Source organism: Cucurbita moschata, unplaced genomic scaffold, assembly GCF_002738365.1.
Source record: "Cucurbita moschata cultivar Rifu unplaced genomic scaffold, Cmos_1.0 Cmo_Scf00003, whole genome shotgun sequence".
In the NCBI taxonomy this organism is placed as follows: Eukaryota; Viridiplantae; Streptophyta; class Magnoliopsida; order Cucurbitales; family Cucurbitaceae; genus Cucurbita; species Cucurbita moschata.
In genome coordinates, this window is record NW_019268519.1 from 6,594,288 (window position 1) to 6,608,402 (window position 14,115).

The 14,115-nt window shown below is 37.9% G+C and overlaps 2 protein-coding genes and 1 pseudogene across 2 annotated transcripts; 2 read left to right on the top strand and 1 right to left on the bottom strand.

The window, feature by feature from the left end:
* The first annotated feature begins 162 nt into the window (after positions 1-162).
* Positions 163-4,743, top strand: LOC111438874 (sugar transporter ERD6-like 5). Its single transcript, XM_023076702.1, has 18 exons — positions 163-350; positions 425-487; positions 891-980; positions 1,110-1,169; positions 1,243-1,308; positions 1,404-1,469; positions 1,548-1,623; positions 2,235-2,299; positions 2,495-2,587; positions 2,665-2,745; positions 2,841-2,925; positions 3,016-3,059; positions 3,142-3,204; positions 3,277-3,336; positions 3,437-3,490; positions 4,197-4,256; positions 4,340-4,454; positions 4,541-4,743. Exons 1-18 carry the CDS (start codon positions 210-212, stop codon positions 4,669-4,671), a joined length of 1,413 nt encoding a protein of 470 aa, XP_022932470.1. The 5' UTR covers positions 163-209; the 3' UTR covers positions 4,672-4,743.
* A 4,296-nt stretch (positions 4,744-9,039) lies between these two features.
* LOC111432967 lies at positions 9,040-10,272 on the top strand (annotated as a pseudogene).
* A 278-nt stretch (positions 10,273-10,550) lies between these two features.
* On the bottom strand, positions 10,551-13,372 carry LOC111433739 (phosphoglycerate mutase-like protein AT74). The gene is made up of 2 exons (XM_023070918.1): positions 12,691-13,372; positions 10,551-11,069 (listed from the first exon to the last, which is right to left on the bottom strand). Exons 1-2 carry the CDS (start codon positions 13,172-13,174, stop codon positions 10,630-10,632), a joined length of 924 nt encoding a protein of 307 aa, XP_022926686.1. The 5' UTR covers positions 13,175-13,372; the 3' UTR covers positions 10,551-10,629.
* Between the last annotated feature and the right edge of the window lie 743 nt (positions 13,373-14,115).

Below are 14,115 nucleotides of genomic sequence, written 5' to 3' on the forward strand. Positions count from 1 at the left end.
TACGGGAGTTAATACTTAGTTAGTTAAGTTAGGTTTTTTTTTAGTACATATCCAACCACCACCATTTCTTTCGCTTTTTATTTCTTTATAATTGACTCGTTAAAAAAAGAAAAAAAGAAAAAAAGAAAAAAAAAATCAGTGTTTCCATTGATCATTCCCATAATCTCCCATTTTTTCTCTTGCTATTCTGCTACGCCGCTACCTCGAAGATGGGCCTACAGAGCGAGGAGAAAGGCGATTCGTATCCTCTAATCGAGCCCCGGAGTCATGGCATGCATGGCGGCGCTACCTTCGCCATCATTGTCACCACTCTGGTTGCTGTATCTGGCTCATACGTTTTCGGGACAGCGGTAACAACTCTTTGCCCATAATTCCGAGCGATTTGAAAATAATGGGTTTTGTGATGTTTTTTGTTTCTTGTCAGATTGGATATTCATCACCTGCTCAGTCTGGCATCATGACTGACCTGGCTCTTACTGTATCAGAGGTGAATGAAAATTGCATCTGCTTCTTTTTCTTCATTTCATGATGTTATGTTCTTCATTTCTGGTATATGATTGCGTTTTGGTTCTATACTAAAAAATTTATGAAATCACCCAATGCTTTATACTCGGATTCAATATTAATGGGTTAAATGCAATTTTGAGGGTTGTCATCAATAGATCCGTCAAGAGTCCCGCCATAGGTCCACCCTGAACGGAGAATAGAGAAGAGAGTAGAGAGAGGGAATTCTCTCGTTTATAAACGGGACCGGAGACAGAGATTACACATGACATATCTAGTGATTAAACTAGTTTAAGAACCTATTAAACACTTAAAACCCAAGTACGGAAGATTTATAAGTTGCTCACCAACGATTCAATTGATGTAACTTGTTGATTGTGTATCAGTATTCAGTGTTTGGGTCAGTATTGACAATTGGAGCAATGATTGGAGCTATTGTGAGCGGAAAACTGGCAGATTATATTGGTAGAAGAGGTGTAAGTTCATTCATTCCCATTTTCCTTTTCTTCTCGTTTCTTTTTGTCTCTTATAACAGATTTCCATTCTTGGAGATTTCGAGCTTTCAGTAAACTTCTTTGATCCTCTGTTCCTCATTTTGTGTGCAGACAATGGGCTTTGCAGAGATCTTTTGCCTCTCGGGATGGTTGTTTATAGCATTCTCTAAGGTCCGTTTCAATCTTCGTGGTTTTACTTTCGAGTTTCTCTCGATCTTCAAAAACCTCACTGGAATGCTGATAGGTTGCTTGGTGGTTGGATATGGGGCGAATGCTCGTAGGATTCGGAATGGGAGTTATCTCTTATGTGGTATATGTTGCTAAGAACTCCAACTCTTTCTGATTTTAAATAGCTTTAATGTTCAAATACAAAAAGAAAAGCTGAAGTATGCGATGATCGAGCAGGTTCCTGTGTTCATAGCAGAAATAACGCCAAAGGAACTTCGAGGAGCATTTACAACAGTTCATCAGGTAAAACGGGAAACCATTATGAATTTCTACACTAACTTTATAAGTTTAATACCTTATTTTGTTGTTTTGTTTGTACAGTTGATGATATGTTTGGGTATTTCACTCACATGGCTGATTGGAGCTTTCCTCAACTGGAGGACTCTTGCCCTAATTGGTACCTTTCTACTTATATAATTTCGGGTTCTCGTTCCTTTTGTTTAAATTACTAAAAAGGATGACTACCAACATGAACTAGCAAGTTCAAATTTGTATTTAAAGTACTACGATCACCTAAGTCTATCACCCATAGAGTGGTAGTTAGAGGCGGCCATTAGGGTGGGTTGCTAGGGTTGCTCACCGGTGGTAGCGTCGGAGTTGGTGTCTAGAGGTGGTCACTAGAGTAGTTGCTAGCGATGAAGACGGTTTAATGTGAAGTGCTTTCTCGTTATCTTGCTTATGTTGTGTTGAATATAACTTTTTGTGGGAAACGCTCGCACTTTTTATTAAAACTAATGAAAAGAGATTACAAGACACTTTGTAGAAACTACTACTGCACTCTATGATTCGTATTTCTTGAGATGAAAACGTGCTTTGTATTTCTTGAGATGAAAACTTTGTTAGGTTGGAGGGAATTTATAGTAGAGGCTAAACAATTTATTACTAAAATATATGATGATTTATTCATAAAATACCTAAATCATTTTCCTAAAATACATAGGCAATGAGCTCGTACAATTATTGGGTTTGACCCTGTCGGACTAGTGATGATATTTTCACATGTTGCAGGAGCAATTCCTTGTCTAATACAACTTTTAGGGCTTCCCTTCATTCCAGAGTCTCCTAGATGGTTGGTATGTGACACTGTCAAACTCATAACTGGTTTTATTACCTATATTTGTTTGATGAGACATGAACAAGTGGATATGATGTTCTTTTTACCAAACAAATATGTAATAAAACTCAGCTATGTTCTTAAAAGTGTTGTCTTTTATAAAATGGTTTTGTAACTAATACTAAATTAATCATGAAATAAGTAATGTTTATAGGCAAAGAACGATCGAGCATTAGATTGTGAAGCTGCTCTCCAATGTCTTAGGGGGAACAGTAAAGATATTTCTGCGGAAGTGTTAGAAATTCACGTACATTTCGTTCTTGTTCTTTCTCTTTACTTGTTTTTATCAAACAAAGGCTTCATATGTGTTTCTTGATCTTCTAGGAGTATACAGAATTGCTTAAACAGCTCCCTGAAACAAGTGTTCTTGAGTTATTCGAAAGGCAATATACACGTTCTATCATTGTGAGCCTTTGAATTTGATATCAGTCGTAAGAGTTTTTAGTACTCCATAGCTCTTTGTCCCTTGTTTATATCATGACTTTGAGCTACTATGTCAGGCAGGAGTCGGCCTTATGGCACTCCAACAATTTGGAGGGGTTAACGGCATTAAATTCTATGTAAAATCTTTGTTCACAACAGCTGGTAATGTGAAAAATTCAAGCATTTAAGTGTTGTTTTGATAAGAAAACATTAGATTACTTAAAAGGAACAAAATCCTCTGGATTTGGACAGGGCTTTCTGGGAATATTGGGACTATATCATTGGCTGTTATTCAGGTTCTTCTATCGCTATATACATGTTCTTCAAATGTGATTGCTAGAACCCTCTTTTATTTCATTGTCCCCGATGAATTTTCAGATACTAATGACTTCTGTTGGTGTAGTTTTGATGGATATATCAGGACGCCGACCACTTTTGATGGTATGCCATTCAATTGCTCGTTGTTTAGGCTGACATGATGAACAAGCTAATGAAAACTTTGAATTCAAACAGATTTCTGCAGCTGGAACTAGCTTGGGTTGTTTGTGTGTGGGATTATCGTTCCTCTTTAAGGTTTACTTCTAGCTTCTATCAGCCATTGAATCCGAGGGTGCTTGGGAGCTTCCATGATTCATCATCATATTCTAAAAGAGCCATCATTTGGACTGTGCAGGATCTCCAACTATGGCAATCTCACTCTCCATTGTTGGCTTTTGTCGGTGTACTGGTAATGTTGATTAGCTCAAAAACTAGCTTGAAGTTCTTGGTTTATAGAACAATTCTCATAGTTCTAAAAGTGAAAACATGCTCATTCATCTTCATTGAGGCACATTGTAGTAGATTTGATGAAAATTGTTGGGAGAGGAGTCCCACAACGTTTATAAGAAATACTATCTCCATTGGTATGAGACTTTCGGAGAAAACCAAAGGAAAAGTCATGAGAGCTTATGCTCAAAAGTGGACAATGTCATACCATTGTGGAGATTCATGTTCTTGACATGATATCAGAATCATGCCCTTAACCTAGTCATGCCAATATAATTCTCAAATGTCGAACAAAGAGGTTGTGAGTCTCGAAGGTGTAGTCAAAAGTGACTCAAGTGTCGAACAAAAAGTGTATTTTGTTTGAGAGCTCCAGAGAAGGAGTCGTGCCTCGATTAAGGGGAGGCTGTTCGAGGGCTCCATAGGCCTCAGGGTAGGCTCTTTAGTGTACTTTGTTCGAGGAGAGGATTGTTAAGGATTGTTGGGAGAAAAGTCCCACATCGACTAATTAAAGAGTTGATGCTCAAAGTGAGAGCTTATGAGAGCTTATGCTCAAAGTGGACAATATCATACGGCTGTTGTTGAATCTTGTTAGCTTTACTCAGTCTCTTGTTCTTAATAATTGGAATCCTTTGGTAATTTTTCTCTTGAACTTCGCTATTTCTACAAAGACGTTCGAGGGATCTTTCTCGTTGGGCATGGGAGCAATTCCTTGGGTGATAATGTCAGAGGTATGAACTTAGAAGCTTCATTTTCACTGGGGATGGCTGCTGAATGACTTGATTCTGATTCGTTGGGATTTGTACTGGTTCAGATATTTCCTATAAACGTGAAGGGATTGGCAGGTAGCTTGGTTACATTAGTGAGTTGGGTAGGTTCTTGGATTGTCTCATACAGTTTCAACTTTCTTTTAAACTGGAGCTCTGCAGGTAAGAACCCCACAACTCTCACCTTTTCAATGTGTTTAAATGGATGAGTAATCATTTGGTGTTTGTTTGTTTGTTTGTTTTGGAAGGTATCTTCTTCATATTCTCAAGCATATGTGGCTTCACTGTTTTGTTTGTTGCGAAGTTTGTGCCTGAAACAAAGGGCAAAACTTTGGAAGAAATTCAAGCTGCCATGAACCCTCTCTCTACCAAAAGTTGATCTTTTTGTTGCTTCATTTATATGAATCCTTCATTATGTTTCTTAGCTTCAATTTAATATGATTCACTGTCATGTCTAGTCTTGTGGATTATGAACATTCTGCTAGTAGTTTTGTTTTATCAAGAACAGATATCACTGATTCAAGAGCATGTCCGAATGGAGCATCATGACATCATGACCACCCATTACTTGAAATAGTTAACCAAACACTCATCCCTAAATTTAATGATCAATGACCCATTTGATACCAACCAGACTTTTAGATATGAATTATCCAAGCACTTCTAAAACGATAAGGAATCAACTAAATGGAAAGTTTCGAAACGGATTATCTTGATGATCAATATCAAAAGTAAATAAAACTCGTTTCTAAACTTACCATTTGAATCACTCCACAAGATAATTATTTCTAGCATGTAAATCTAAACATTAGAAATACGAAGGAATGAACTCATGCTTAAGAAGTATAATATGTTACTTTTATTTTTATATTCAAAATCTTCATAGGGATAGCATGAATGAGTATTTATGATCTTGAAAATAAACATGAATGCATATTTATGATCTTGAAAATAAACTTGAGTTTAACATATGGTAAATTGAAAGGTAGTAACTTTCATGCCTATCAATATCAGAGGGTTGTTAGCTAATTATAACTTAAAACCTTGAATTGAAATCCATTAAAGTTGGTTGGGTATAAATTTTCATTTATTTGAACTCGACTTAAATAAATTCATAATCTAATTAAACTGCCCATTTCTTAGCAATTTTTTTGGTAGTATTTTTAGTAATATAATTTCTCACAATAATTAAAAAATGGTATGGTTGCTGGTGAATGAAGTGTGAAATGATTTGTTCAAGAGAGTATATTACCATTTTTATTTGCACACCAATATTTCTGTAATAGCCACACAAAAAAAAAAAAAAAAAAAAAAAAAAAAAAAAAAAAAAAAAAAAAAAAAAAAAACAAATAAAAATAATTATAAAAAATATATACGTCAAAATAATAAAAATAAAAATAATTCATAATTAAATAATAAAAAGGATTAATTAAAAATAAAAATAAAAATAAAATTTACCCATCTCTCTCCACTAACTTCTAGCAACTGTATCCTCTTTCCTCAACCTCCAGAGATTTTAAAATACTCTGTAAAATTTTCCTTTTTTTGTTTAGTTATGATTATAAGAAATCAATTCAGAATAAAATATTCTTTCATATTTTACTTAATAATCTTTAATTAATTAGATTTTTTGTTTTACTTAATAATCTTTAATTAATTAGATTTTTTGTTTTGTAAGTTGAAATAAAGTTAGATCAATAAAATTTTAGTGGCAGATACATGAATCTATAAGATAGTAGCCATTAAAATTGTCCAACAATATCTATTTACAGAATGAAAATAAATATAGAATTAGAGGAATATCTTATTTACTCTACAGAACTGAAAATGTATTTACAGAAGGAAAATAATTACAAGAGGAGAGAAAATGGAAGATTTGTTGAACATAATTTAAAAATAAAACAATAAATATGAGAGGGCATGAGGCTCCATTAAATTTTGTCTAAGGAAATATCAAAATTTTAATATCTAAATTAGAGAAATAATTTTATAGGGTTCAAACTTTAAACTAATGTCATGGGCTCATATAGGTTGTTTTGGATTTCAAAGGATGGAATCGAACTTTCATTAATGATATATACGTGACAACGACTTAAGCTAACCAAGTAAGTGGCTCACCCGTCGTAGGTTATGCGTTATTTGCTGTATGTTGGCACGTGCCCGTGGATTTGCACGTGTCATTAAATTGTATACTAGTTTAATGTGCTTAAGTACAAAATCATATGAACGTGAATGTATGCTATGTATGCTGCTTAGTTTGATGTGATATGTTATGCACGTGACGATATGTGGTCCTTGAATGATTATGGCATGATTGTATGGAATACGTGAATGTAAACGGCATGAATTGTGTGACATGAAACACAGTAAACTGTCTGGAATCATAACCCCGATAGGAATATGTATGAAATGTGAATTGAAAATGAGAATGACATGAAGCATGGAACGTGACAGGGGGTTATGATCATTAATGATAAATGTAGAAGTAGGGGAGACCTCATGCATTATGTGTGTTCATGCATCTGGGGGATACCCCTATCCTATCACGAGGGTACGGACGCGTACATCTAATGGCAGGACAACGATCGTTATGCTTTGCATAGTGCTGCTGTGACGGTTCTAGTTTTAATGGGTCTCGGCATAAGGGCTCCCAGAGTATGTCCACCGGATAAGGAAAGTGGCCCAGCGGTGTGCGAACTAGCTGGTGAGCCCATACTCGCACGTATGGGCTGTGTGTAGAGTATATGGTACACGTCCACGATTACCCGTTAGGACAGCACCGTAGGGAAAACGAAACGAAACGATAAGTCCCATCATTTCATTGCGTGTGATTGTTGCATAACCCTGATAGGGGGTCACTTAATGAGTATTCTAGAAATACTCAAGCCTCGAGCTACTTTACTTTTGCATATAAGGGCAAGGCACCCATGTGACATCGACGACGGATTCATACACCCCGGGACTGTGGCACATGCATAGAGTAGTTGTTTTTTTTTTTTTTTTTTTCATTTCATAGTCTAGGATGAATTCGGTTTGTAACATTAGTATAGGTTAGTATAGGTTGAATTGTAATTGCATAATAAACGTATAAGACATTCATTTAGGTTTTGTTCATTTTGTTTATTTCAATAATGTTATTTTCCTTTCTTTCCCTTGTAATCATTTTCTCGAGGTAATAAAAGGCGAGTGTAAGTCAACAGGACTTCCGCATTTCGAGGTATAGTAATGACCTTAAATTAAGTAGGCAAAATTTAGTGTCGTTACAATTTCATTAAAAATCTTTTCACATAATTTATATTTAAAAAAATAGAATTGCTAGTTTTTTTTTAAAATATTTAATTTCAAAATTATAATTTATATTCAAATTCTCAATTAAAAAATAAAAACAGAAAATTTGTAGGAAAAAAATTTAAGAAAAAGTGTGGGTCGAGAAGACCTAATGTTCGGCTATGGATATTCGAGAGTGCATGAAGTATGGTAATTAGGTCAATTGTTGTTTTGCTCGTCTTTATTCACACAAAAAAAAAAAAAAAAAGACGACCCAATAATTCACGCCACCTATTAGGATGGGGTTCTCTGTGACAATTTTTTCCCGTTTATTAATTTCTTTCAAGTTTTTACGTTTTAATATAATTTTTAATCAATATATATATATATATATATATATACACACACGTGTCTTGAAAATATATTTATATTAAAATGGGTGGAGAATTAGGCGGGATGAGAAATATAATCCTGTCCCTGACCCCATTTATCTATAAAAAATATATATATATATATTTATCACTCACTCCCTACCTCATTCCTTGTCTAAATAGGGAACCCCCTTCCCGTTCGAGGAGAGTCCCCACTTGTAAAATTCATCTCTAATAGTAAGATTCTTGTGTGACTTGGACAACACCATACATTACGACATTATCTAAAGTCTCCCGATAAAACGAGAGATATAATATTTGCTTTGTTCATTTTAGGAGATTGATAATATTAGAAAGAGATCTCCTAATCACTATAATTATCCGTGTCAATTAACATGGTGGAAGGTTATTCTGAACAATTTTACTCTAATTCTTCCTCCGATCATTTTAATTATCTCTTTAATGTATAATTTAAAAAAAAAATTAACTAATCAATTATATATTTATAATTTTATATTTTAATTATCTACTGATGTAATAGTATGTTAATTTGAAACACATTATTTTAATTATCTACTGATCTAATAAGACTACCGATGCATTATCTCATGATTTAGAACACCCAAATCCACGTAGCCCACCCATGAGTTATGTTGTTGACCCTTCCATATGGAGCACATTCACTCTTCGAGGCAGACTTTCTCTCTCTCCTCCTCCATAACCTAGATTGAATTAATAATTGTAATGATCTATCTCATTGTCTCTTCTCTCTTCATTCTCATCGTCCTCATCTCACAACATTCGTGTTCTCTGTTGACGTCGTTCTCATCTCGTATCGGACATCGACGTCACTCGCCAGTCACCTCTTTATTTCTCCATCACACTCTCTTCTCATCTCTCATTTCTCCACTCGACCTTGTTGACGTCGTCGCCGACTGTCTTTCTACTCAACTCTCCATTCTATTTTCGTTTGACTTCTACGCTCTGTGTTCCTCGTCGGACTTCCGCTCTTAAGTTGGGTTGAGTTGTGAAAATTTTGGGGTTGGTTAAAAAAATTCCTCAATACAACCCAACACGGGTAAGGTACACCAAAAAAATTAACATCAAACCTTCATCAATTCTCCATCTCTAACTAATCTCCCAAAACCTCTCCCGACCAATGCTCCATCTCTTTTTGAACCCCCATTCATCCCTCCATTTTTCTCACACCGCGATTCCTTCCTTCTTCCTCCTCACAACACTACACATCCAGAGGAAGCAGGTCGTCCCCCACCTCCTTCCTCTACCCCGCCATGGCCTTCTTCCACCCTACCGCTCTTCTTCTTCTACTTTCCCTATCTCTTCCATTCTCCGTTCACTCTCACCTTTCTCTCGATTATTACCACAAAACTTGCCCCGATTTTGCACAAATCGTTCACGACACTGTCGCTCGCAAGCACGCTACTAGCCCCGTCACCGCCGCTGCATCTATGCGCCTCTTCTTCAGCGATTGTTTGGTTGGAGGCTGCGATGCCTCTGTTCTTATTTCATCCAATGTCTTCAACCACGCCGAGCGCGATGCTGAAATCAACCACGCTCTTCCTGGTGATGCCTTCGACGTTGTCACTCGTGCGAAGATCACCTTAGAGCTCTCTTGCCCTGGCATCGTCTCTTGCTCTGATGTGTTAGCGCAGGCGACTAGAGATCTCATTGCTCAGGTGGACCGTCGTACAAAGTTGAATTAGGGCGAAAAGATAGCCTCGTCTCGAAAATTTCAGATGTGGAAGGTAACATTCCGAAACCGAATCAATCAATTGACGAATTGATTAAGCTATTCGAAGCGAAAGGATTCACGATTCAAGAAATGGTAGCGCTATACGGCGGACGCACAATCGGATTCTCGAATTGCAGGGAATTCAGCGATCGGCTGTTCAATTTCAGCAAAAACACACCAACAGATCCTGAGATTAATTCGAAATACGCGGAGGCGTTGAAGAAGTCCTGTGCGGACTACGAGAAGAATCCAGCAAGTTCGGCGTACAGCGACCCCGTAACGCCAGGGAAGTTCGACAACGTATACTACCAGAATCTGCTGAGAGGAATGGGAGTGTCGGCGTCGGATCACGCGCTGGCGAAGGATCCGAGGACGAGGAAATTTGTGGAGATGTACGCAGGGAACCAGGCATTGTTCTTCAAGGATTTTGGAGAGGCGATGGAGAAGATGAGCGTTCGCGAGGTGAAAACCGACGGAAAGGGAGAAGTGAGGAGAAGATGCGATGCATTCAATTCAATCAACCATTAGGCCATTTTGGGTTTTCATACATATTCATCGATTTCAGGGGATTTTTTTTTTTTTTTTTTTAGATTGATTTGAAATAGGGCTGAACTTGAGTTATTACTGGTGGTGTCAGAAGAACTTATTTTAATTTTTCAATAGGGTTTTATTATTTAAATTTGTCTCAATTTCTTTGATCTTGAGCTCAAATAAGTTCCAATCCTTCGAATCTAACTGACATGAGGGACATAACAAATATATCCATCCCCTTTCATCAGCGTTTTCGCTGTCCTATTGATTGCTTGCTTACGATCACGTGACGTCCCGATACCGACCCACCCAACCTCCTCTTAAACAATTTGGATAGAAGGTAGATTTTCATCCACCCATCAAGCGCAATCAAATTCAAAGAATTGTAAACGTAAAAGTCATTCCTTAGTCAGTTCTACACTCGAACAAGTTCCTCCTCGTGATTGTGACACAGTTCATCAGAGCTGTCGTCACCGTCACAGTCCGAGTCGGATAGATTATCAAAGAAAGCATCGAGATACCAGGGACATCTTTCATTCCATTCCCCTTTGTGTGCACTTGCTCTCCATTTCTGGTCGGATATCATCTCAGGGGAGAGTCCCCATTCCAGCATTTCTTCCTCTGTGTGCTTAACGGCTAAGCTGTATTCTCCGCCTCGTCCCAACTGCATTACCCGACATTCGCAGTTCTCGAGGTTGTTCAGGTACTCGAATTGTTTGACTGTCCATTTGAACCATTTCGTGAGGAAGACGCGCGATGTTAGCCCGTGAGATATGATTATAAGGTTGAGGTCGTGGGACGGGTTGTGGCGGAGCCTGTTCAAGTCTATGTCCCTCCACAGAGATTCAAGAAAGCCTGAGAGAATACAAATGTGTTCCTCAGAATGGTTATTTCAGTATGCCACACCATTCATCTCATCTCATCTCATCTCATCTAATGTGCATAAACAATTGGACACATCTTAAAGCCTAAACAATCTATACTCTAAAGTGAAGTTCAACAAGTAAGTGATATTCATAATTGTTCTCAGCCTCCATTTAGAGATGAGATATGAACAATGCAGACAACAAGCTAGCGTTCATCATCTTTATCTTCAAATGCCAACAAAACCCTTTGTAGGATCAACAATATGAAGCAGATACATAGTCATGAAATTACAACTCATCGTACTTCAAACTACAAAGTACATCAATATCATCAAAATCTCGCCGATATTGCACTTTTTGGGCTTTCCCTTTCAAGTTTCTCTCAAGGTTTTAGAACGCATCTGCTAGGAAGAGGTTTCCACACTCTTATAAAGAATGTACCGTTCTCCTCTCCAAACCAATGTGGGATCTCACAATCCACCTCCCTTCGAGGTCCAACATCCTTGTTGGCACTTGTTCTCTTGTCCAATCGATGTAGGACCCCCAATTCACCCCCCTTCAGGGCCCAACATTCTTGTTGGCACACCGCCTTGTTTCCATCCCCCTTCGGAACTCAACCTTCTCACTCGCACATAGCCTGGTGTCTGGCTTTGATACCATTTGTAACGACCCAATCCCACCGCTAGCAGATATTGTCCTTTTTGAGCTTTCCCTTCTGAGCTTCCCCTCAAGGTTTTAAAACGCGTATGCTAGAAAAAGGTTTCCACACCCTTACAAAGAATGTTTCGTTCTCCTCCCTAACTGATGTGGGGTCTCACAATCCACCCTCCTTCGGTGCCCAGCGTCCTTGCTGGCACACCGCCTCGTGTCCACCCCCTTTCAAGGCTCAACCTCCTCACTGACATATCGCCCGGTGTCTGGCTCTGATACCATTTGTAACGACCCAATCCCACCTCTAACAGACATTGTCCTCTTTAGGCTTCCCTTCCAGGCTTCTCTCAAGGTTTTAAAACGCACATGCTAGAGAGAGGTTTGTACAACCTTATAAAGAATGTTTCATTCTCCTCCCCAACTGACGTGGGGTCTCACAGAAAACGCCCCTATATTTGAGATTTCTGAAAAATGTTTGGCTCGCTATACTAATAAGTCTATGTTTATGAAGAGTTCGTAGCTGGAAAGCCAAGTTTATACAATTAATGAACAAAACATGGTTCTTATAGCAGTTAAAGATTAGCATAGTATAAAAAGTGAGTTCTATAAGAGCCTGGATTTATATAATCTCAGTTCATCTTCACCTAGATTATGAGATTACCAAAACAGTAGCCAAGATAAGCTAACTCACACAACAATGCAATGTCAAATAGACATATTATAACTCAAAAGACATCCTAAATGCAAAGCTCCCTAAACCAGAGATATCAGAGACCAACAAACAGAGCTTAATCTTCAACTGAAACTCACAAGAATTGAACCCAAATCAAACAAGTAGAATCAGAAGGCATCCTAAATGACTATGTTCCCAACAGCCAGAGCCTAATCTTGAACTCATAATCCATAAGATTGAATGAAAGACAAAGAAGAACAGATATTAAAAAGAAGAAAGAACTCACTGGAAACGCGATCGTAAACATCCGCAGCAGACTCCCCTTCAGGGAACCGGTAGAAGAATCTCCCAAATCTCTCCCTCGTCTCCTTCACGATCTTCATTCTTTCCTCCACTTGAAAATTCCCAAAATCCTGCTCTCTGATTCTACACTCCTCTCTGACGCCAATAATCCGCTTCTTCGAGAACGCTCGGCCGATCTCCCGGAGTGTGGATCGGGTGCGCTCGTAGGGAGAAACGTAGAAGTAGACTCGCCAATTAGGGTTAGTGCCATCATCGGACAACAATCTGTGGAGCTCGGTACCGGCGATTCGAGCCTGAATCAAACCCTCTTCCGTTAACGGAACTTTGTTATCGGGGGTAGTGGCGTAGGTTGCGGAGTTGAGATTGCCCTGAGACTCACCGTGGCGGACCAATATTATCCGCTTTGGTAGGACGGAGATTTGCTTCCGGCGACTGTGATTCTGCTCGGATTCGATCTTGGGTCGCATCGGTTAAAGAATTGGGATCTTGGTCAGAAACGAATCAAATTCTGAAATTGAGAAATGGGTAATGGGTATTTGAGGATTTGGGTTGTGTTCTTATGGGTAGGTGTGAATTTGAATTGTGAAATATATTCTTTTCGTGGAAGCGACGATGAAGAACGCAGATGTCAAAGATAATGTTGCCGTCTTACAGATTTGGATTTCGGCCATCGCAGTATTCTGCCAAATTTATACCCTTCTTTTCTGAATTGGCGGGGAATTATTTATTTCCTTTCATATATTCACATATATATATATATATATATTTATTTATTTATTTTAGTATCTTCCAGAAATATATATGTTCATGTCATCGGGAGTATCCCAATGCAAATGAACGTATAATTATGCATAGTCTTCAGAGCGACACACAACAAAACTTATCGTAACATAGTATGACATTTCATTTAAACCATAATATTATTTGGCTTATCATATAGCAACACGTAAAGTCACATATTAAAACATATCACACAAATGGCACATGTAGGGTCACTGTGCACGTGTCATCATACATAAAGCAATTATACTATGAAAATTGACTCACCTAATTTTGCATAGGGTCTAAGCATATCAAACCTAAGTCGGATCAACTAAAATGTTAGCCTGGAGCCATTGGAAAAAAATGTATTCTCCGACTGATTTCGAACCGTTCAAGTGGGATGAAAGGTAGACCAAGGGATCTTCCTTTTATAATGGAGTCAAACCCGTCTAGGTAATGATCATTTGGCTGTGAATAAAAAAAATAAAAAATTGATGGATTTATATAAATTTTTCGTTACTTAATTGGTAGTGTACTGTTTAACCGTCGCTACAACACATCATATCCAGACATGACCATAACATTTAGCGTGGAGGTAGTTAATAATTGGGTGTGTTCTAACGACTAGAGTGTCGTGTTCAGCCGC